General features: G+C 34.0%; 2 protein-coding genes across 5 annotated transcripts in view; one reads left to right on the top strand and one right to left on the bottom strand.

Moving 5' to 3' along the window:
• The window catches only part of LOC117318926 (cell death abnormality protein 1-like), a 52447-nt gene extending 33852 nt beyond the window's left edge, over positions 1-18595 (top strand). For 2 of the 4 annotated variants that reach the window (XR_004530495.1, XR_004530496.1), the window contains exons 15-21: positions 553-650; positions 1134-1229; positions 1819-1914; positions 2063-2158; positions 2943-3038; positions 3706-3801; positions 4079-4099. Coding sequence is in view for 2 of the 4 variants with exons in the window: in XM_033873859.1 (XP_033729750.1) it covers positions 4079-4174; positions 4423-4518; positions 5038-5133; positions 5361-5453; positions 6292-6387; positions 6585-6686; positions 13829-13919; positions 14547-14599; positions 17952-18037 (809 nt within the window). In the remaining 2 variants the exon portion in view is untranslated. Of the gene's footprint in view, positions 1-552; positions 651-1133; positions 1230-1818; positions 1915-2062; positions 2159-2942; positions 3039-3705; positions 3802-4078; positions 4175-4422; positions 4519-5037; positions 5134-5360; positions 5454-6291; positions 6388-6584; positions 6687-13828; positions 13920-14546; positions 14600-17951 lie in introns of those variants that run through there. The other 2 variants (XM_033873859.1, XM_033873860.1) reach the window with 2 other exon arrangements.
• On the bottom strand, positions 8941-11561 carry LOC117318927 (piggyBac transposable element-derived protein 4-like). The gene is made up of 5 exons (XM_033873861.1): positions 11478-11561; positions 11086-11244; positions 10372-10552; positions 9966-10138; positions 8941-9575 (listed from the first exon to the last, which is right to left on the bottom strand). The coding sequence occupies exons 3-5, from the start codon at positions 10527-10529 to the stop codon at positions 9064-9066; spliced, it is 843 nt and encodes a 280-aa protein (XP_033729752.1). The 5' UTR covers positions 10530-10552; positions 11086-11244; positions 11478-11561; the 3' UTR covers positions 8941-9063.
• Positions 18596-18880: the final 285 nt, after the last annotated feature.

Here is an 18880-nt window from a genome sequence, read left to right as displayed (position 1 = left end):
ACAGACTGGTTTGCAAGTCTTTCTGGATTAAAGCTTCTTTGTTTTTGTTTACAGACATAAAAACTTTATCAATCTTAATTTCATAATTCCCTATTGGTTTGAATTCATTTAATTGCTTCAAATCTGCTCGGTTATGACCACAATTCATCCGTTAAGTATTTAATAAACATCTGAAAATGGAATGTGAACCAATCTTCCGCGCGCCGAATTAAATCCTGGGATGGTAGACTTAAAAGCATGTGTTCGTTTATCTAATGCCGAGTGGTTTCACTGCCAATTTATGCCGACTTCTCACATTTAACAAATTTTTATTTTGCCTGAAAGACTCGTGTTGACTCTGTAAATCCTAGATAATTTTACCTTATCCTTTTCTTTGCCTTAGCGGCAATTACCATTGGGTCTCACAAACTAATTAAGTGTAAACAAGAACAGGTTGAGGGGGGGGGGGGGGGGGGGGGGGGGGGGGGGGATTTAGTTAATTTAGCTGCAGAAATCCAATGAGGAAGTCACGTCATATTCATTTGATAGAATTTCAAATTCACTTATCAACAGGCTGTCCTGTGGGGAGTTACGGTATTGGTGACTGTAGTCAAGCATGTCCGGCAAGCTGTTACGGAGGAAACTGTGATTATAAACTGGTTCTTGCATTTGTAAGTATTTACTGTTTCCGTATATATATTAGCGGTTATCTTATTTTCGCACTGGAAGCGTTGCACTCATTGCACTTCCTATATTTCACATTGTGTCATTTGCGCTAATCTTAAAATTGGGTAACACGCAAAAATTTGAGAGCGACAAAATTAGCACAGTAAAGTTTTCGTGTTCATGCAAAATGAAATATATCTTTAATGAGCAACTCATTACATATACCTTTATTTGTCGGAAAATATAATGATGTTTGTACTTACTAATTACTGTTCAGTTTCACAACGTCTTCATATTATCATTTTTTACTGTCATTTCCCGCTTTTCTTATTTCATTTGCAATCGACTGATTGATGGTTTGTCATTTTGTTATTTGAAACCATTGTTCGACAGAAATCAATATATCCGGCCTGTTGATAATACCCTTGTTAAAAGGTAAAACAAAATGAAAAAAATGAAAGAAAAAAAAACTTTCCGTTCCTTTCCAGATTGCTTCCCGGGAAAATACGGAAACTTATGTGAAAACAGTTGCTCTACAAATTGTAAAGACAATTTGTGTAATAAAGACTCTGGCTATTGTTTAGGTTTGTATTGTCAAATAAACTGTATAAGAGATAATTGCATATTTACTGTAGTAAAGCTCTCACGAAATTTTTTTTTTTGAAACAGCCCCTGTCGAACCAATATAAATTTATAATCACTTTTTTGATAACAGACTCCAGTGTATTCCGTCATTTTGAACGGACGGGATCAATGAGAATACATTTCTGGAACAAAATTTTAAAAAATCAATGAGTATATTCATCAGTCATGTAACAGTGTGATTATCGGGTTTAGTAAGGATGTTTTTAGTGTGATTTTATATGCATTTGAGCTGAGGACAACGATTGTATAATATCCCACTCTTCTTTTAGTGTTGCCCTCAGAGTTAAAACGAATACCCTTAGTTTTCTTGGAAATATCACCATCAGTAATATCATTTCAGAATGTTAATATTGAGCTAGAGAGGCCTCAATAGAGATTCTATGATATATTATCAATAATGATACTGACTATCTAACTGGTTTTACAAGTGAAAATATTCTCCTGTAGATCTCATTTATTGTATATGAAGCAAACAACCGATTTAAGAAGCCAAAGAAATAATACGAAATGCTTTTGATTTGTTTACAGAATGCATTCCTGAAAAGTTTGGTAATACCTGTGATCAGGACTGTTCAGTTAACTGCAAGGATAGTTTGTGTGCCCGGGACACTGGTTACTGTTCTGGTGAGTGACTACCCAGTCATTCCATATTTTTACAAATTAGAACCTACTACCGTTTTTACATAGTGTATTGTTGATGCTGTTGATATCGCCTGCTGACTAAATGGCTAATCTTTAACAATTGAAGCAATAAGAATTGATTTGTTTACAGAATGTGTTGACGGAAAATTGGACAATACCTGCGATCGGGACTGTCCTTCAAACTGCAAGAACAGTTTGTGTGCCAGGAACACAGGTTACTGTACTGGTGAGTGACATTGACCAATCATAGATTTTTTTCAGTTTGGGGGGGGGGGGGGGGGGGGGGGGGGGGGGGGGGGGCGGGCGGGGGGTAGGGGAGGCGAGCGTGCCAAATTATGGGAGGGGGGTTCAGAGAGAGAGAGAGAGGCATCCTTGGGCATCATAGTACAGATTAACATTTTTATTATTATATTTTATTACATATCTTAATTATTCAGTAGTATACTAATCCGATAGGTGGAGGACATCCATACTGCTGTAAATATTCACGTTACCTCCCCCCCCCCCCCCCCCCCCCCCCCCCCCCCCCCCCCCCTCCCCCAACCCCCCACCCCACCGCAACTTTTAATTTGGAATGAAATAGATACCCATAGTGGAATGTTAATGATCAATAAACACAGTTGTCCAAGCTGCAAGTATTTTCTGCGAGCTTCAGCATATTTGTACATCTGAATGCATACTCAAATCCATTTTTTATATTATGCCTTTTGTACAATCGGAAAACCTCAAATATCTCTACACACATACATGATGTATGTGTAGGAAATGCAACCATATATCGGAATGAAGAATGAAGGGAATATGATAATAGACTATTTCAAATACAAAGATTAGCATAACGAAAGACTAATGTTCTGATTTAAAGAAAATAGGCTAGTAATAGGTTCTTTTGTTTATATAAGACTCCTTTTGTTATATTTGTGACCTCAACCGCTCAACAAATTACATTGTTAAAAACACAAGAAGGTAAGTATATTAAAGACTGATGTTGCTGGGGTTTATATTTATAGAATGTGTTGATGGAAAGTTCGGCAGCATCTGCGATCAAAACTGTTCTGTAAACTGTAATCACAGTTTGTGTGTCAAGGACACGAGTACCTGTTATGGTGAGTAATAATTATACACGCAAAATGATAATTGGTTTGGTTTGGTTTATTTTGTTTAACGTCCTATTAACAGCTAAGGTCATTTAAGGACGGCCTCCCGTGCGTGCGACATGCATGCGTGTGGCGAGTGCGTTTGTGTGTTTTGGGAGGCTGCGGTATGTTCGTGTTAAGTCTCCTTGTGATAGGCCGGAACTTTTGCCGATTTATAGTGCTACCTCACTGAAGCATACTGCCGAAGACATCCAGCAGCACACCCCACCCGGTCACATTATACTGACAACGGGCGAACCAGTCGTCCCACTCCTAATTTGCTTAGCGCTAAGCAAGAGTAGCAACTACCATTTGTAAAAAAAATTTGGTATGTCTCGGCTAAGGGACAGAACTCAAAGCCTTCCTCACAGCAGCGAACGCTCAACTAAAGGCCAAAAGTGAGGCATTGTCAAGGGATACATTAGGAAGAAGAAAGATGGTAAGCTTACCCACTTATTTGATAGAATTGTGCCGAGCAAAATAATCGTATTTTGCATTATTTCCAAATTTGAAATTTTAACAACTTACCAGTACCATTTACATAAATCTTATATACAGTTTACATGTGAGTATCGTTTGATGACTGACTGGATCAGTTTTAACGATGCAAAAAATATCCTTATTGGTTTGATTACAGAATGTGTTCCAAGAAAATTCGGTAATACTTGCGATCATGACTGTCCTGTAAACTGTGAAAATAGTTTGTGTGGCAGGGACACCGGGTACTGTACTGGTGAGTGGCACTAACCCACCATTTTACTGAGAAAAGCATTGTGATACAAAAATGTATTTCTGCTACATTTAAAGTTAGTTTATACGAAATAAACAACCATATACATGTGTACGTATGTTAAAGTTAAGAAAGATTTCCGATTCGTTTTATTATTGAAAATATAACGTTCAAATTACAAACGATTTTTATCTTGTTGTTGGGAAATACCTCCTTTAGAACACACTTGTATAAGGCATGTATATCAACGCCTAATTATATTTGGGTTTATTACTTTCAGAATGTGTTGACGGGAGGTTCGGCAGTACATGTGGTCAAATGTGTTCTGTAAACTGTAAAGATAGACGGTGTTCTATTGACACCGGATACTGTAATGGTAAGCAGAATATATTTGTGAACAAGACTGTTCTGTTATTTTGACATCTTTGTCATGGACACTGGACACTGTGATTGTTCGTGATTTTATCGATTTCCTGTATATTCTGTTGAACACAAAGACAATTACTAACGTTAAACTTATTGTAAATCAAACTTGTATCCACCGGGCTTCCCTGTTCATTTTACGCTTTATTTTCAACGATTCAAAAAGCATTCTTGATAACTCTGTTTCATCTTTGTTTTCAGAATGTGTTTCTGGAAAGTTTGGCAGTACCTGTGGTCAAGACTGCTCTGTAAACTGTAAAAACGGGACGTGTGCCATAACCAGCGGAATCTGTACAGGCGAGTAGCTAATGTTCCTATATTGTATCGGATAGGATGTGTACAAAGTACTCTTAAGGTTGCAGAAACAAGTACTAGACAAAACATTGAAATGTATGTCAAGCTTGCTTTTCAAAATTTAAGTGCCAATTGTGTGACAAGGATATGTGTGACTTTATCCGGTTCATTATACTTTCTTTTGATTACAATGATAGTATTTTTTTATTGATACAATTATTTAATATCAAACGATCCTGTTCCTGTAGATTTTTACTTTCAACGATTAAAGGCCGCATTAATGCTGTATGTTTTAATATTCGCAGAAGATTTGATTTCGCTATATTTGTGTTCTTTTAATATAGCGCGAAAGTATACATCCATATCTATATGTAAATATGGATGTTTTCTGTGGAATGTTTACAAGGTGTAGGTACGCGAAATCTAATACCTGCGAACTAGGCCAGACTAGGAAACCGCGAAATATTAGCCCCGTGAAAGTAAACATCTATAAAGTATACTGTGTATGTTCCATGTTTTCAGAGTGTGTTTCTGGAAAGTACGGTAATACATGTGGCCAAGACTGCTCAGTAAACTGTAAGGGCGGGGCGTGTGACAAGAACAATGGATACTGTACAGGTGAGTGGCTTTTATTTCTTAACTCAATTAAAAATCAATTATTTAATAAGGATTTACCGAAATATGCTAATGCTTTGCCGTTTTGATACAAACTGGTAAACATTCATACATCCACTTTGTGATGTTCATAATTAATCGATTTATGGTTTGATATTTTCACATTTACATTCATTACGAAGTAGGTTGAATTAAAGTTTGATGCTAATATATTCGACTTGTTTTTTTAGAATGCATCATTGGAAAACACGGAGATGGTTGCGATCAGGACTGCTTGGAAAGCTGTGGGGACGGATGTTTTAGGGAAAACGCCACATGCATAAGTAAAAACTTCGTATTAGAATATAACATCTAGTAGAGAGGGTTTAACTGTTTGTAATGTATGCGTTGGTTCTGCCTATAAAAGGAACACAAAGCTACGGTTTCTGATCGTGCATATTGATGCTTTATCTCAATTTTTTTTAATGAATAAATGTTTACTTTTATTTTACGTTGATAATTTTTCCTTAATGAATATGACATGTCAATGAACTTCATAAGCTCAACTTGTTTATCTATAAATGATGTATATTCACCTCTTACCAATTGATACGGACTGATACTAAAGGTGACAAATGACTAAAAGTCCAAAATAGTAGGTCACCGATATTTTCATTTTCCATCCTTTTTTTCAGATACATTTTCATATCAAATTAAAATAACACATTCGGTCACATGCCTGATTAGTTGATTATATTTTGCTCACTGAAGTTAAATAACATTTATAATGAATTTATAATTCAACACTTATTAGATAATAGTAAATCCGAGACGGCTGACTGCCGAATGGATTGGCGAATATTTCAGTTATCGCTCAAAACGAAATGCAGCCTGCTGAGCGAGAATTGTTACCATGCAGGAGTACATTTAAAAAAATTTAAATCAATGTTTGTTTTTAACATGGGGCTTCCTCCGGAGAGCTCAGTTCACCAGGATAAATAATATAGATTTTTGCGTGGTTATTTTACTTTTAGCTAGAAGTTAACACGTTATATTTTTTTAAGTAAAATGAAATTGGAAATTTTTTCAAGTAAAATGAAATTGGAAAATGAATATTCTAGAGCTTTTAGAATGCACTAAAATGTATAAAAAGTATATACATGAACGTTTTCTTGTCTGTAGATTGTACAGCTGGGAAATATGGTGTAACATGTTCCTTCACATGTTCTTTGACTTGCAAAGACTTTTTGTGTAATCAGCAAACCGGCCACTGTTTAGGTAAAATAGTACGGAATACTTTAAAGTAATTACGACATATAACACTAGACCAATAATATCGAAAAGCAAATTTGCGCAGAAATACATGTTTCTTTACCCAACTCTTAACGTAATATCTATAACTGTATTACATTGAAGTGTTACAAAAATGGAGATTATTAAAACAGAATTGTTACAAAACATTATTTTCTATATAGATTGCTACCCTGGAAAGTACGGAGTGGTGTGTGGGGCTGATTGTCTGGACACATGTACGGACAACATCTGCAATAAGGACGATGGACACTGTCTAACCACTAGTGGGTACATTTGTAGACGTCTTTTATTTTTAGTTTCACATGATCATTTGAATACAATAGGAAATTATCCATGCTATTAAAATATAAATATCAATATCAGTACTGAAGTGCCTTGATAGAGTAATGATACATGTTACATGTCACAAGTGTCAGAAAATTGCACTAGTGATATTAAACAATGTAATTTTTACAGTAGTGTTAGTTTTCTTTTATTCTGGAAAAAATGTACATTTCGATGCTCTGGTTTCTATTAATCCCTCTATTAATCCCTCTAATACAGGGGATAGATTTAAGAAAATTCGGTATAATTGGTTATTTTTTTTTGCGATTGGAAAATTATACAGTTTGCTTTCACCTTTGGCGATTTTCTTTTCTGGCTGTTCGGATTTGTTTCGATATTTTTTTTCACAAAACATGTAACTTGCGCACAATCCACTTGGACATGGAAATAAAATAAATGATAAAGAAAAATAAAATTTTTACCTCTTTAACACCTCCCTGTTCGGAGGTTTTTGAGGGTTATTGTAGGTAAAATGAACAAGTTTTCTAAATCTATTTTTTCATAATTTCAATCTTCCATGTATATCGAGTGTTATATATCCCAGGATAGGGTGTTACTCAAAGTTCATTTTCCTTTCGATATTGTTCATCTATGACCTTTCAACTAGAAAAGGTCAAAGGTCAAAGATCACACAGGTCACATTTTTTAATGAAAAAAAATGTGATTTTTGATGTTTGACTTATTTTTTCACACATCTAAAAACATCATGAAGGCTTAATGGATATTGAATTTTAAGCTACAGACATATATGAAGATAGTTTCATAAGATGACTTGGCGAAAGTCTGAAATAAACTTTTGGTGAAAGGTTTTGCACAGTGAATCTATATGGAAAAAACAACAAAATACAGATTTTTATAGCATCATTATGTATCATCCAACGTTTTTAATGAAATTTATCTGTTGAATCAATATATTACATAGAGAAACAGTTTCGTTGTTACATTCCGCACAGCAAAAGTCTGAACATCTTAAAATATACACTACTTTGAAACCATTTAGAGGTGGGGGGGGGTCTTCATGTGCATTAAGCATTGCTGAAAGTTTGATGTGCATTAAGCATTGCTGCAAGTTTAAAATAAGAATTGGATTTATAAGTTTTTTTTCATTGATGCACCAAATACATTATTTTGGAAAATGTAAATAAAAATTGAATGATAAAGTTATGTACCTATGTATATGGAGTTATCATACCGAAGTGCACAAAACAAGGGAGATAATCCATTATTTTATTACAGACATGTTCTTGGTGTAACCACCTCTCTTATAAGCTCCTTTCAACAAAGTCAACTAATTACTTATCAACTCCTTAATTTATCTTGTCCTTGTTGAAAACTGAATTAGATTTTAAAACAATATGTTCTTACATACAATGTTGCTACCCATAATAAAGTATTGGTGAGTTATTATTTAATGAAAAGAGATGATCACCTTTTTTATGAAATACAGTTGCAATTCTATCATGACTTGTTAGTAACAACATATTCTAAGAAACTCAAGTAACATTTTTGAGATTTCCATTTGTAATAAACTTTTGAAAAATATTTTCCAATTTCAGAAAATGAGTATACAGATTTCTCCTATAGGGAAAACAACTGCATCAGTAAATTCTGTATATGTTTAACATTGATGTACCTCATATTTCCTCTTTCTGTAGTTACCTTTCCGTAGTTACCTTTCTGTAGTTACCTTTCTGTAGTTACATTTCTTCCTATGCCAATCTTGAACTCTAACACTCTCATCACTTCCATTATGCCACAACTTGAAACAATTTCTTTCTTTGTTAAGACAAAGACCAACATTACACTGTTCACATTTGATAAAGGTTTTCCTGCTTGGCAAAGGAATTCGCTGTATGCTAGCTTTAGCATTACACATCACACAATCTACTCTCTTATCAGTAACAACAGGTAAACATTGATTTTCATTTATCTTTTCTTGCTTTCCATATTTATCATATATATATTGGAAAATACATTCCCTAAATTCAAGTTGTCCAAAATGAGATGGCAAATTACTAGCTGATTGCTTATACAATACAAAGGCATTAACACTCATAATGTCAATGGAGTGAAAAAATAAAACTTTCCACCAATGAAATTTAGTTCTCAAATATGAAGAATACTGTGTGACATATTGATTACTCTTATCTACACCTAACATACCTTGATTATAAGAATTTACAACAACTGTGACACATTGGTTTTCTTAAAACCAGTTCTATGTTTAACAGTACGTACACATGATGTAACATCTGAGCCTTTATGAATTGGAGACACAATCGTAACAGTTCTACAATCTTTCCACTGTACAGTTACCTATCCATCTTGTCTATGCCATCTGAAATCGCCTCTACTTGTAGCTTTTTCCCACTGATCAACAGATGTTTTGAAACACAGTGGCATTGCTGTACTGTTTTTGCGGACCGCACCTATGAGATAGGTGGATTTGGCTAGCAAGTCTTTAATCAAATTCAATGATGTATAAAAATTATCTACAAATAAGTGATAGCCTTGATTCAACAGAGGAGATATAAGTTTGAAAACAACATTGTAAGCTAAACCCTTTCCCTTGTCAATAATTTCTGACCGTTTTTTACCTAAATACACATAAAAATTATAGGTATATCCAGTTTGAGTATCAGCAAGTATCCACAACTTTAAGCCAAACTTCACAGGGTTATCTTTTATAAACTGGCGTATTCCAGAAAATCTGTGTCTTGAAGCAACCATTCTCTCATCTATTGCTATTTGACGAAAGGGTTGGAACAATTCCTGGGATACTGCGTTGACATGATCTAGAAGGGGTGTAATTCGAGTGAGTTTGTCACCTGCAAGAAAAGATTTAAAAAAAACAACATAAGACAAATGCAGGAATTTATGGGTTTTGTAAATTAAGGTAAACCATTACTCCAGACACAATTTTTTAAACTTGCAGAAAAGGCATTGTGAGTCCCAGTGTTTTTAGTAATCTTTGAATGGCCAAATGTTTTTTCATGTGGCCAAGTTGTGTGATCCAAACTTATGTACTGGGATAGATTGACATGAGACAGAAGGACAGACTGACAAAGTTGAAACAATACTATTCTTCTCAAAATTGTGCAGTTAGCATGAAATTTTTCAAAGATATAACATGGTACTAATGAATGTAATTTAGATCGGTTAGTTTGAATAACATCTATTAAACAGTGGTAGTATATTATGCAAATTTGTATATTTACTTTTATCAATGTCTGCTGGAGGTGTTATCTGTAGGAACGCCAGGATGGACTGGAAACGTCTCTTTGGAAGTAGGAGGGGCACAGGATTGAAACGATACAAGTAGTTTGAGGCCCAATATCTATCCATAGTGGACATCTTTGTGAAGGACATGTATATGATAATACATATAAATCTAGGACAAAAGGAACACAAAGTTAGTCAGCTATAAACATTTTGTAAAAAACAGGCAAAATTATGATATTGTTTAATTACACACACTGTTGGTCAAGTGTTTTGATTTCAAGACATTGAAGAATTATAATCATTCTAAATTTATCATGAAATTGTTCGACAACATTTGATGTGTACTTTTAAATCTGAAATTTTGCTATACATGCATGGTTATACATCAGGTGTAATACTTACTTATACATTTCTTCCTCTGTCACTCTGCACCAAGTTCCATCCGGCTTGGCATAGGAGGTGAATTTGCCTTTATTAACAAGAGACTCAGCAAAGTGATTGGTTGCAATGCACAGGGATGTTATTAGCTGTGATGTTAGAAATAACCTCAAGAAATCCATGTGTTTTAGTCTTAAGGGAATTCCTGAAACATGAATTTCAAATACTGTTGATACCAAAATACAGACCTGATGCATTGTTTTTAATATGAGGGTTTAGATGCAGTCATGCTTTTTTAAGAAATTATATTGCTATGTAAAGATATATGTAAGCAACACTTATACATGCATGTAGTAGAATAAAGTATCAGTTGGATGAATAGAAAATCCTGTTAAAGTTAAATAACATAAATGTTTACTCTGTCATGCTTATTTACTGTTTAAAATGTTGTTCATTTCACAATATGGTATATTCCATAGATTTAACTATTAAATCATAAACAAGCATATCCCCAACTAACAAAATCTTATCTTGAAATACTTTGCTGAATGTGTATTTTTAGAAAAACAGATCTATACATATGACATTTTAAGCTATCTAAATACCAAACTTTTTCATTCAAATCCATTGAAACTAATTCGTCTGGACAAACAGGTGGAATGAAATACAGACAATGAAAGGCATATTATAGCCCCTTATAAAACTTTGATAAATCATAAAGCTCAACATTGTACACACTTTCTCAGTCTCTCTGTATTTACCCCTGGTGGTAGATTGGGTGTAAATTGGGTTTGTTTGTTGTCAGGGCACTGTTCATCATCTACCGTCTCATCCTGCCAATAGATGCTACCAAGCGGTTCCTGAGATCCCATAAAACTTGAATCCTGGGAGTCAGCACTGAGAAAATTATAATGAAACTATTGAATATTTCACATACAGTTCTAATTTTCTTTGTTTTGAGATTCAAAACATATACTAAGAATATTAGATATACAAATTAAAAAAGGTTTTCATTTTGAAAATGATTTTTATTATATCATACATATCCTGAGTATTGATGTCCATAGATATTAAAATTCTACACTATATTTGCTGAATCTCAAATGCGTAAATCATTTATAGCTGCATACCTTTCAATATGGTCATCATCTAACTGCAAATAATCAGGATCAGTTATAATGTCATCAAGAAAGTCCTCTTCTTCCTCTGACATTCCTAGGTCAAAGCCTTCATATGGCTCAAAATAGCCATCAAAATCTGTAAAAAAAAAAAAAGTGATGAAAATTTGACAGACACAATGGGTGTGGTTCATTCAAACCTATTTAAAGTACTGACAAGACCTTGATTGGATTTGACAATGTTTATTGAAACAATTTACAAGGCCCTCTCCCACCATTACAGCTAGTACACAATTATTACACATAACATGGATGTTGAATCCAGGACCTTCTGAATTCTAGCTCAACTCCTTCTGATCACGAGCTGTATCTATATGCTTTTACTACAATATATATAATTAAATTGTGATGTTTAAAAATTTCACTGAACATTTTGCAAGTAAATAAAGTCTTACCATATTTTTTCATGAATTCTTATGCTATTTGCACATATTTATATTTTATTTCAGTTTACTTGAACTTGCAGTCTGATACTTACATACTAGATTCTATGTACATCAATGTATATTTATGAAAACATCACATTAAGATTTTTTTTCAGTCTAGTTTTAATATGCAAATATTAAAGATATTACTTTTATTATTATTTTCTAAACATCACCTTCAGTATGTAAGGTAATTAAAAGTAGCCTAATGTCCCGATACATTTATTGACATGTTTTCCTCGTCCACGGTACCATTTAAAGGCTGAAAGGTAATAGCGGACACTAATTAAACTCGTTATCAATAATAAATTGACGATTTGACATTATCATCGAGAGTTAGAGCCACAGTCCTGACTATATTAAAAACAACGAGCACCTGTTAATTTGTGACGTGCACGTGCTGTTCTGTGCATTAGACCAGATAGCTGATCTAAAGAATGTAGATCTAGGTTAGTCAAATTCGCCCAACTCGGCAACTGTCGATTCACATATTGTACAAACGTTACATTGAAGAAAATACCGAATTTATTTTGAAAAACTAAATAATCACACAGGCCTCGTCGGGAAAATATTATATGTATCAATGTGGTCCACATCGTTTTTCTATTGATTTAGTTTTACATCAAAAATTGCACACAATATCGTTGTGCAGGCCTATTTCAGGATGTGTAGCTAAGGACGCTAGCTATTCAAGGGACTGCACTCTAGCTAGCCCTATTACTCAAAATCTATCATCACCAGAAAACACGAGCCACGAGTAGAAACTTAATATGATAATTTGATTAAGACAAGATTTTCAATAATAAAACGTGGATTTGGGGTTGATAATTACCATAGTTTTCACCACTTGGAACTTCCACGGCCATCGCGTTTGGAGCGTCCATGTCTGGTTAGATGTCGCTGTCAGCATCCCATAATATACCGATTCTATTTTTAGAACATCATACCCGACGAAAGCGAAACACAAGTCGATTTACGAGTTTATTTCGTATAAATTTCAGCCAATTCAAAAACTAGCGATGTAGGATTTTGATTTTAGCACCACTGACTGTCTGTGCAATTCACTTCATGACGTTACGATTTAAAACAAATCAAACGTCACGATTTGTTTAAGCTTCTCGTTTTTTTCGCTTTGAGTAGGGTCAGCTAAATTCACCATAATTCCATTTCTGCTGCATCAATTTTCAAAACAAAAACTGATTTATAAAGGAAATTAACGTAGTGATTTATATATCGTATGATTTAGAAAATATGATGCATACAGATATCCTTTTTCCCCCGCCGAACAAAAAATATTGTAACGTTTATGTTAAAAACACGAGGTATGATATTTGTCCTCACTTGGTTTCCTTAAAAAAGATGATAAAGAGAAAAGAAAACATCCAAGTTCTTTTTTGGGATCTCCGCTTTTTATTGGTATAAATCCTTTTAACACCAAGAGTTTTTCGTTTTTGACTTTGAGTAGTTTATTTACAGAAAACGTGAAGAAATTTCACGCCGTTTTCTGCAGTTTTTTTACTGACGTTTTTCCAACAAAAACTGTGTGGTTCTGTTTAACCTTTAACTAATTATTATAAAATTTATATGACTATAAAATAGAGAAATCACTTGTTCCGTTGATATCTACTTTTCATTTCTGAGATGCATATAAAGGGCATTTTGATGCGTTTGAAATTAATGGATGACGTTATAAAAGTCATATCGGTACGATGGTACCGATGCGAACGGGAAGGTGTTAATATACCTCTTTAACATGTTAACCTAATTCAACCTTATCGGCCTTCACGATAAAGTAAAGGTCATCTTTTGATTTTTGTATAATAATGCTATGTAATCATTAACTTGCGATAACCAGCTCGAGATTTTGTTTTATTACAGCCGATTCTAACTTGGTCATAATAGCTGTTCTAGCTACTCTTTGTGGGCTGCTTGTTGCTGTAATGATTCCTGCAGTAATATGGCAATTTCGGTAAGTTTTCAATTTTAGTCATTGTCACAAGCAACTTCCGAGTACAGAACACAGCATATATATCGAACATGTACAAATACCAATTACTTTCGATAAACCCGAAGCTGCATTGTATGGTTTCTAAATATTGTTATGATAAAGTTAATTAATCGTTCTCATGAAGAATTCTAAATTTTAACAATACTAGTAAAGATTCCGCTGATCTTTTAAGAACATAATGGTAAGAAACGGTTTTTTACGTTTAAAATACACTACATTCGAGAGCCGTGCAAGCTGCATAAGTGAAATTTCGAACAGCCTTAAATGACCCTGACTGTGCAAGAGACGATATATCTAAATAATTTAATTTTGCTTGTAACAAGCATTTTCATTGGCTCAAAAAATTATGTTATCATCTGATAACACAAAAAAAAAAAAAATGAACTACTTTCAGTTATACCGGAAGTTGACTGTGACGTCAGCGGAGTAATCGTTGTTCACGGGATTTTGTATTTATCGATGTGTTTTTAAATATCTGGAGCAAAATAAACATGTTAAACTTAATGAAAATGTTTCTTATCGTTGTCAATAACGTGAAAAAATATTACAGTTAACCCTTAAATAAATAGTAACCCTTTCTATTTGCAGAAAAAGACAAAACAGAATGAACTTGTCAGATGCACGTACAAACGCGAACACAGGTAAGGGAATGTGTTCCAATAAACATATATGAAATACAAGGACAAATGCTCTATACATAGAGGATATTGAATGGTTTCCCATTTAATATAACATATATTTAACGAGTATGACAGAATATCGACATTTTCACGAGTGCGAAGCACGAGTGAAACGAAAGATTCTCTAGCCTATATTAATCCACGGACTTTTTAAAGAATCTTGCTACAAATATTCTATTGCACAATAACTCAAGCGAGGTTGTGTTACGGAATTTGGCGATTATTTTTAGCAGACTTATGCACCTTTTATTGCCAAATATGGGCATTGTGTAGAAAATACAAGAATTTTCTATATATTTTTTATTCAATTTCTCTAAGATTTTACACAATACAACTAGAAGCAATTATGTTTAACATATATTAGGGATAGCTTATCCAGTGACAGGCGTATCATGCTCCTGCTTGTGGAGCTCGTTATTACATAGCCCAGAAAAATACATTTCGACACCTTTCAAAGTTGAAATATGGAAGACATAATCACACGGAGGCTGTCATTTTGTTGTCCTGTGTACAATTCATAACGTGACGTCATTGTATATATTATGACGTCACAATTGATTTATGAGTGGCATAACCAACGAAAAACGCCCCAGGGTATATAACACTAATGGCATTAGCAGAAACATTGTACTGGGGAATTCACCTAACAGACCGATTGTGTTGTAAATAGTAGTTATTTGTTTTGAAAACTCTACAATGCTCATCTTTATGATTTAATATATATATATATTCTGATAGGGTCTGTAGCCTTGTAAAATCGTTTAGCATAACATGTACTGCTAGCTAAAAGTTGGCTCATACCAGCCATGCATTAATTTTAGTGCCGTGAAAGGCTCTTAAATCAGCAAAAAGAAAACAGATGGCATTACAAGTGCACCACGTGATCTCTCACCAACGTTTTCACTAGCACAGAAATCGATGTGTACCACATTAGGTTAAAGTGGTTCCGAACCTGATTGATAAATCTCTGTGTAATGTCTTTGTAAATTCTAAATTCCAGGGTTCTGCTAGACCTGTCGTCATCTTATACTGTGTAAATTGCATTTCTGGATTTCTCCTATTCAAATGAAAGACATTTTACGATAGATTATATTTACATTTAAGATTTTTATTTTCTGCGCCTGCATCGAAGTGAGTTTCTATTTGGGTACAGTAGTTTCCCCAATGTAAATACACTTCGATGCAGGTGCAGATAAAAAAAAACACCAATATTTATATTTACACTTGGTAATCACGGCATTTCTTAAATGTTTTAAAAATAATTACCTCATATACATCTGGGCATCGGTTAGCATGTTAGAACAGCCAAATTTTAACGCAAGCTCTAGATGGCGCTGTTGGCTGGTGGTGTCAATGGAGACAACAGTAGACAAAATAGTTTTAAAAAATTCAAAACATGTTTTATTCATTTTTTCTGATAATGTAGATGTTACTTTTTTTATCATGATTGATTCAAAGCTAATACTACATGATCATCTGTAATAACGAGTAACACGCAGTGACGAGACTTGATATTGGAGTATCGTTAGGTGGCATCTCCGGGTCGTTAGACCCCAATAGTGCCCTTTCGATATTCGTTCACTCTCCAAATACTCAATACAGTGAAAACCTCTATGTTTCCTTTATAGGGACGAACCAACCAATTATTCTTCCATGAATTTAGTGTAAACGTTTTGGAGTATATCATTAAAATTCTAGAATTCAATATGACAATTATGGTTTATAACGAAAGTTGAGGGTCTCATATAACACGTTATCAAAAAAAAGTTAGGTCCTTCAGCTCAATTTTTTTCAAGGGTAGCCATTTTGAAAATGGGTGAATTTCGCAGAAAAAATTCTCAAAAATCTGAAATGTTACCTGTTAATTGATATTACATGAACTTATGGGAAAAAAATCAATCGGACTAACAAAATTTATATCAACATTTCCTATGGATAGTTATTACCAATCAGCCTACATATCTATTTTATTTCTTCATAGCATACTGGCCAATCAGTGGCTGCCAGACATTTTATCCTTGGCTCAACTTTCTGTACACAGTAGATATTTCAAAAATCTAAAAAATCTGACGTATAAAATCGGTCGCAGCTGGATTCACTGTGTCAGTATAAGGTTACAGATGAACATTTAGCGTCCTCTTGGAACAGGTCGTTTTAAACTTGAAATCTAGTTTTTTTTTTCATTACTGCTAGAATTGTTTATTACTATTAAATGATGTATCTTTTAATTCATTTCCCAAGCTCTCTTGACTTTTAGTTGACAAGTTGTTATGTTTACGTTTGTCTGTTCTATTCTTGCGCAAGCCTAATCATTATGGGTAAACATTGATGACATACATTGGGTTTAGAAAGCTTCATCAGATACAACGCAACAATTTATTATTGTTATATCAAATAACCATTTAAATTTAACACAGATTATATATAAAACGTAACAGAACCATTACCTTATATTGGACATATAAAATAGTGTTTGATTGTCCAACTTACGTTTTACCGACAACCACGCCATTTCCATGTGTATTACCACAGGAAGTTGGTACTGCGCATGTGCGTATAAAATGTTACTGTAACCTAGTTGGCGGACCGTTACAGTCGTACTCTGAACACTTCGGCAGTAATTACGCTATTGTTTCAGCAGTTTACAGATTTAATAGACATCGGTGACTGTTTCATTTCTACACCTGTAAAAGCATCAGCCGAGTAGATCTACTGGTGTGTCAAAGATAAGTTCCGCTTGAGCGTGCTGGTAGATGAATTGTTGACCAATTGTGTACTATTATCGGCGACCGCCTTCGGAAATTACCTGATGTAAGTAAAACAGTCCTTTTTATCACCGACAGTTGTTGTTATAAGATTCCACCGACACTTTCTTTCATGAATTTATGAAACACTTATAATCACGTATAATAATCGGTAAAATTGTAGTGCGATACAAATGGAATTTCGATGCTGAAAAAATGTCGGCGTTTACAACCGATCGTTGTTGGACACAAACATGATACTTCGAGTTATTCGATCATTTTAAGCAGAATTTTTATTGTTGGGACCAAATTTTCACTTCGTATTATCCGAGTTTTTCGAGTTTTCCGAGTTTTTTTTACTGGGATAAAGAGAGAATCCGGCCGGGACTGACTAAGTACTTCGAGTTAAGCGGGGTATTCGAGTTTTCCGAGTTCGAGTAAACGAAGTTCCACTGTATATAACATTCTTCGTTAATTTCTCTCGGTAACAGGTTTATTTTAGTGACTTTATGTTTATTTACCATTTGTTTATATTTCATATCTCTTCCTATTAATGTTTTTCCTTGCAGAACAATGCGTCCAGAACACTGGGTTTATGTCTGTCTCTCATCAGGACGAAATAACAGCCAACGTCTATGAACTGCTGGTCACCTAATACGCAAGACAAGTTCATCAAACGCATCAAGTGAATTCGAAATCATACAATATGTTGATATACGGCTGTGATATATTGGGAAAAAAACAGACGTTGATATTTCTGATTTTGAAAACCCTGACTTCGAGGCACGGACGAGGCACTAATCAAATATTCTCTTTCACTGTCATTTTGTGTTCCGTTTTATATCAAATGGCATATCAACACTTTATGCCTTTATTTCTAGAAATAGGGAACAACTGTAAGATGCAGTTTATTTTATTTCTAAATTCTGTATCTTATTCTCAATTTAATGTGAAAGGTGCTAGAACCCTGTTTTGTTGTACGAGTACAATCTCTAGTTTATGATGTGGACGATTGTTTTAGAATTTATTAAAGCATATATGTTGATAGGACCGTTAAACAATGTTAACCAGACTGTAAATCTAATATCCTAATTTGTTGTCTTACTTTAGAAATAAATCGTGCTTCATTTGTGGAAAAGTATAAAGTACACGTATTGATCAAATGCAAAAGGATCCATTTAAATAAATTGATCGTAATTGGTTTGAATAATAATGTATTTTTTCAAGAATTGTAGTTCATAGTTTAATAATATAAATACAATGTGGATGGGAAAACAAGTTGAAAGCTGATATTAATTCCTGTCCACTATTACAAGTCACGGCAATTCACATGGACGTATATATATACACACATCATTGACGAGATAAACAAATAATGAAAATAATAATAAAAAAGTACAATATGATACATAATTGGATAAAAAATATTAAGTTTAACACATTAACACTAAGATTTTACTAAGTAAGGCATATTGATGTTCTTATGAAAAGATAGAAA

Source organism: Pecten maximus, unplaced genomic scaffold (genome assembly GCF_902652985.1).
Source record: "Pecten maximus unplaced genomic scaffold, xPecMax1.1, whole genome shotgun sequence".
In the NCBI taxonomy this organism is placed as follows: Eukaryota; Metazoa; Mollusca; class Bivalvia; order Pectinida; family Pectinidae; genus Pecten; species Pecten maximus.
The sequence above is the reverse complement of the archived record's forward strand: the minus strand, read 5'-3'. Positions and strand labels throughout refer to the sequence as shown.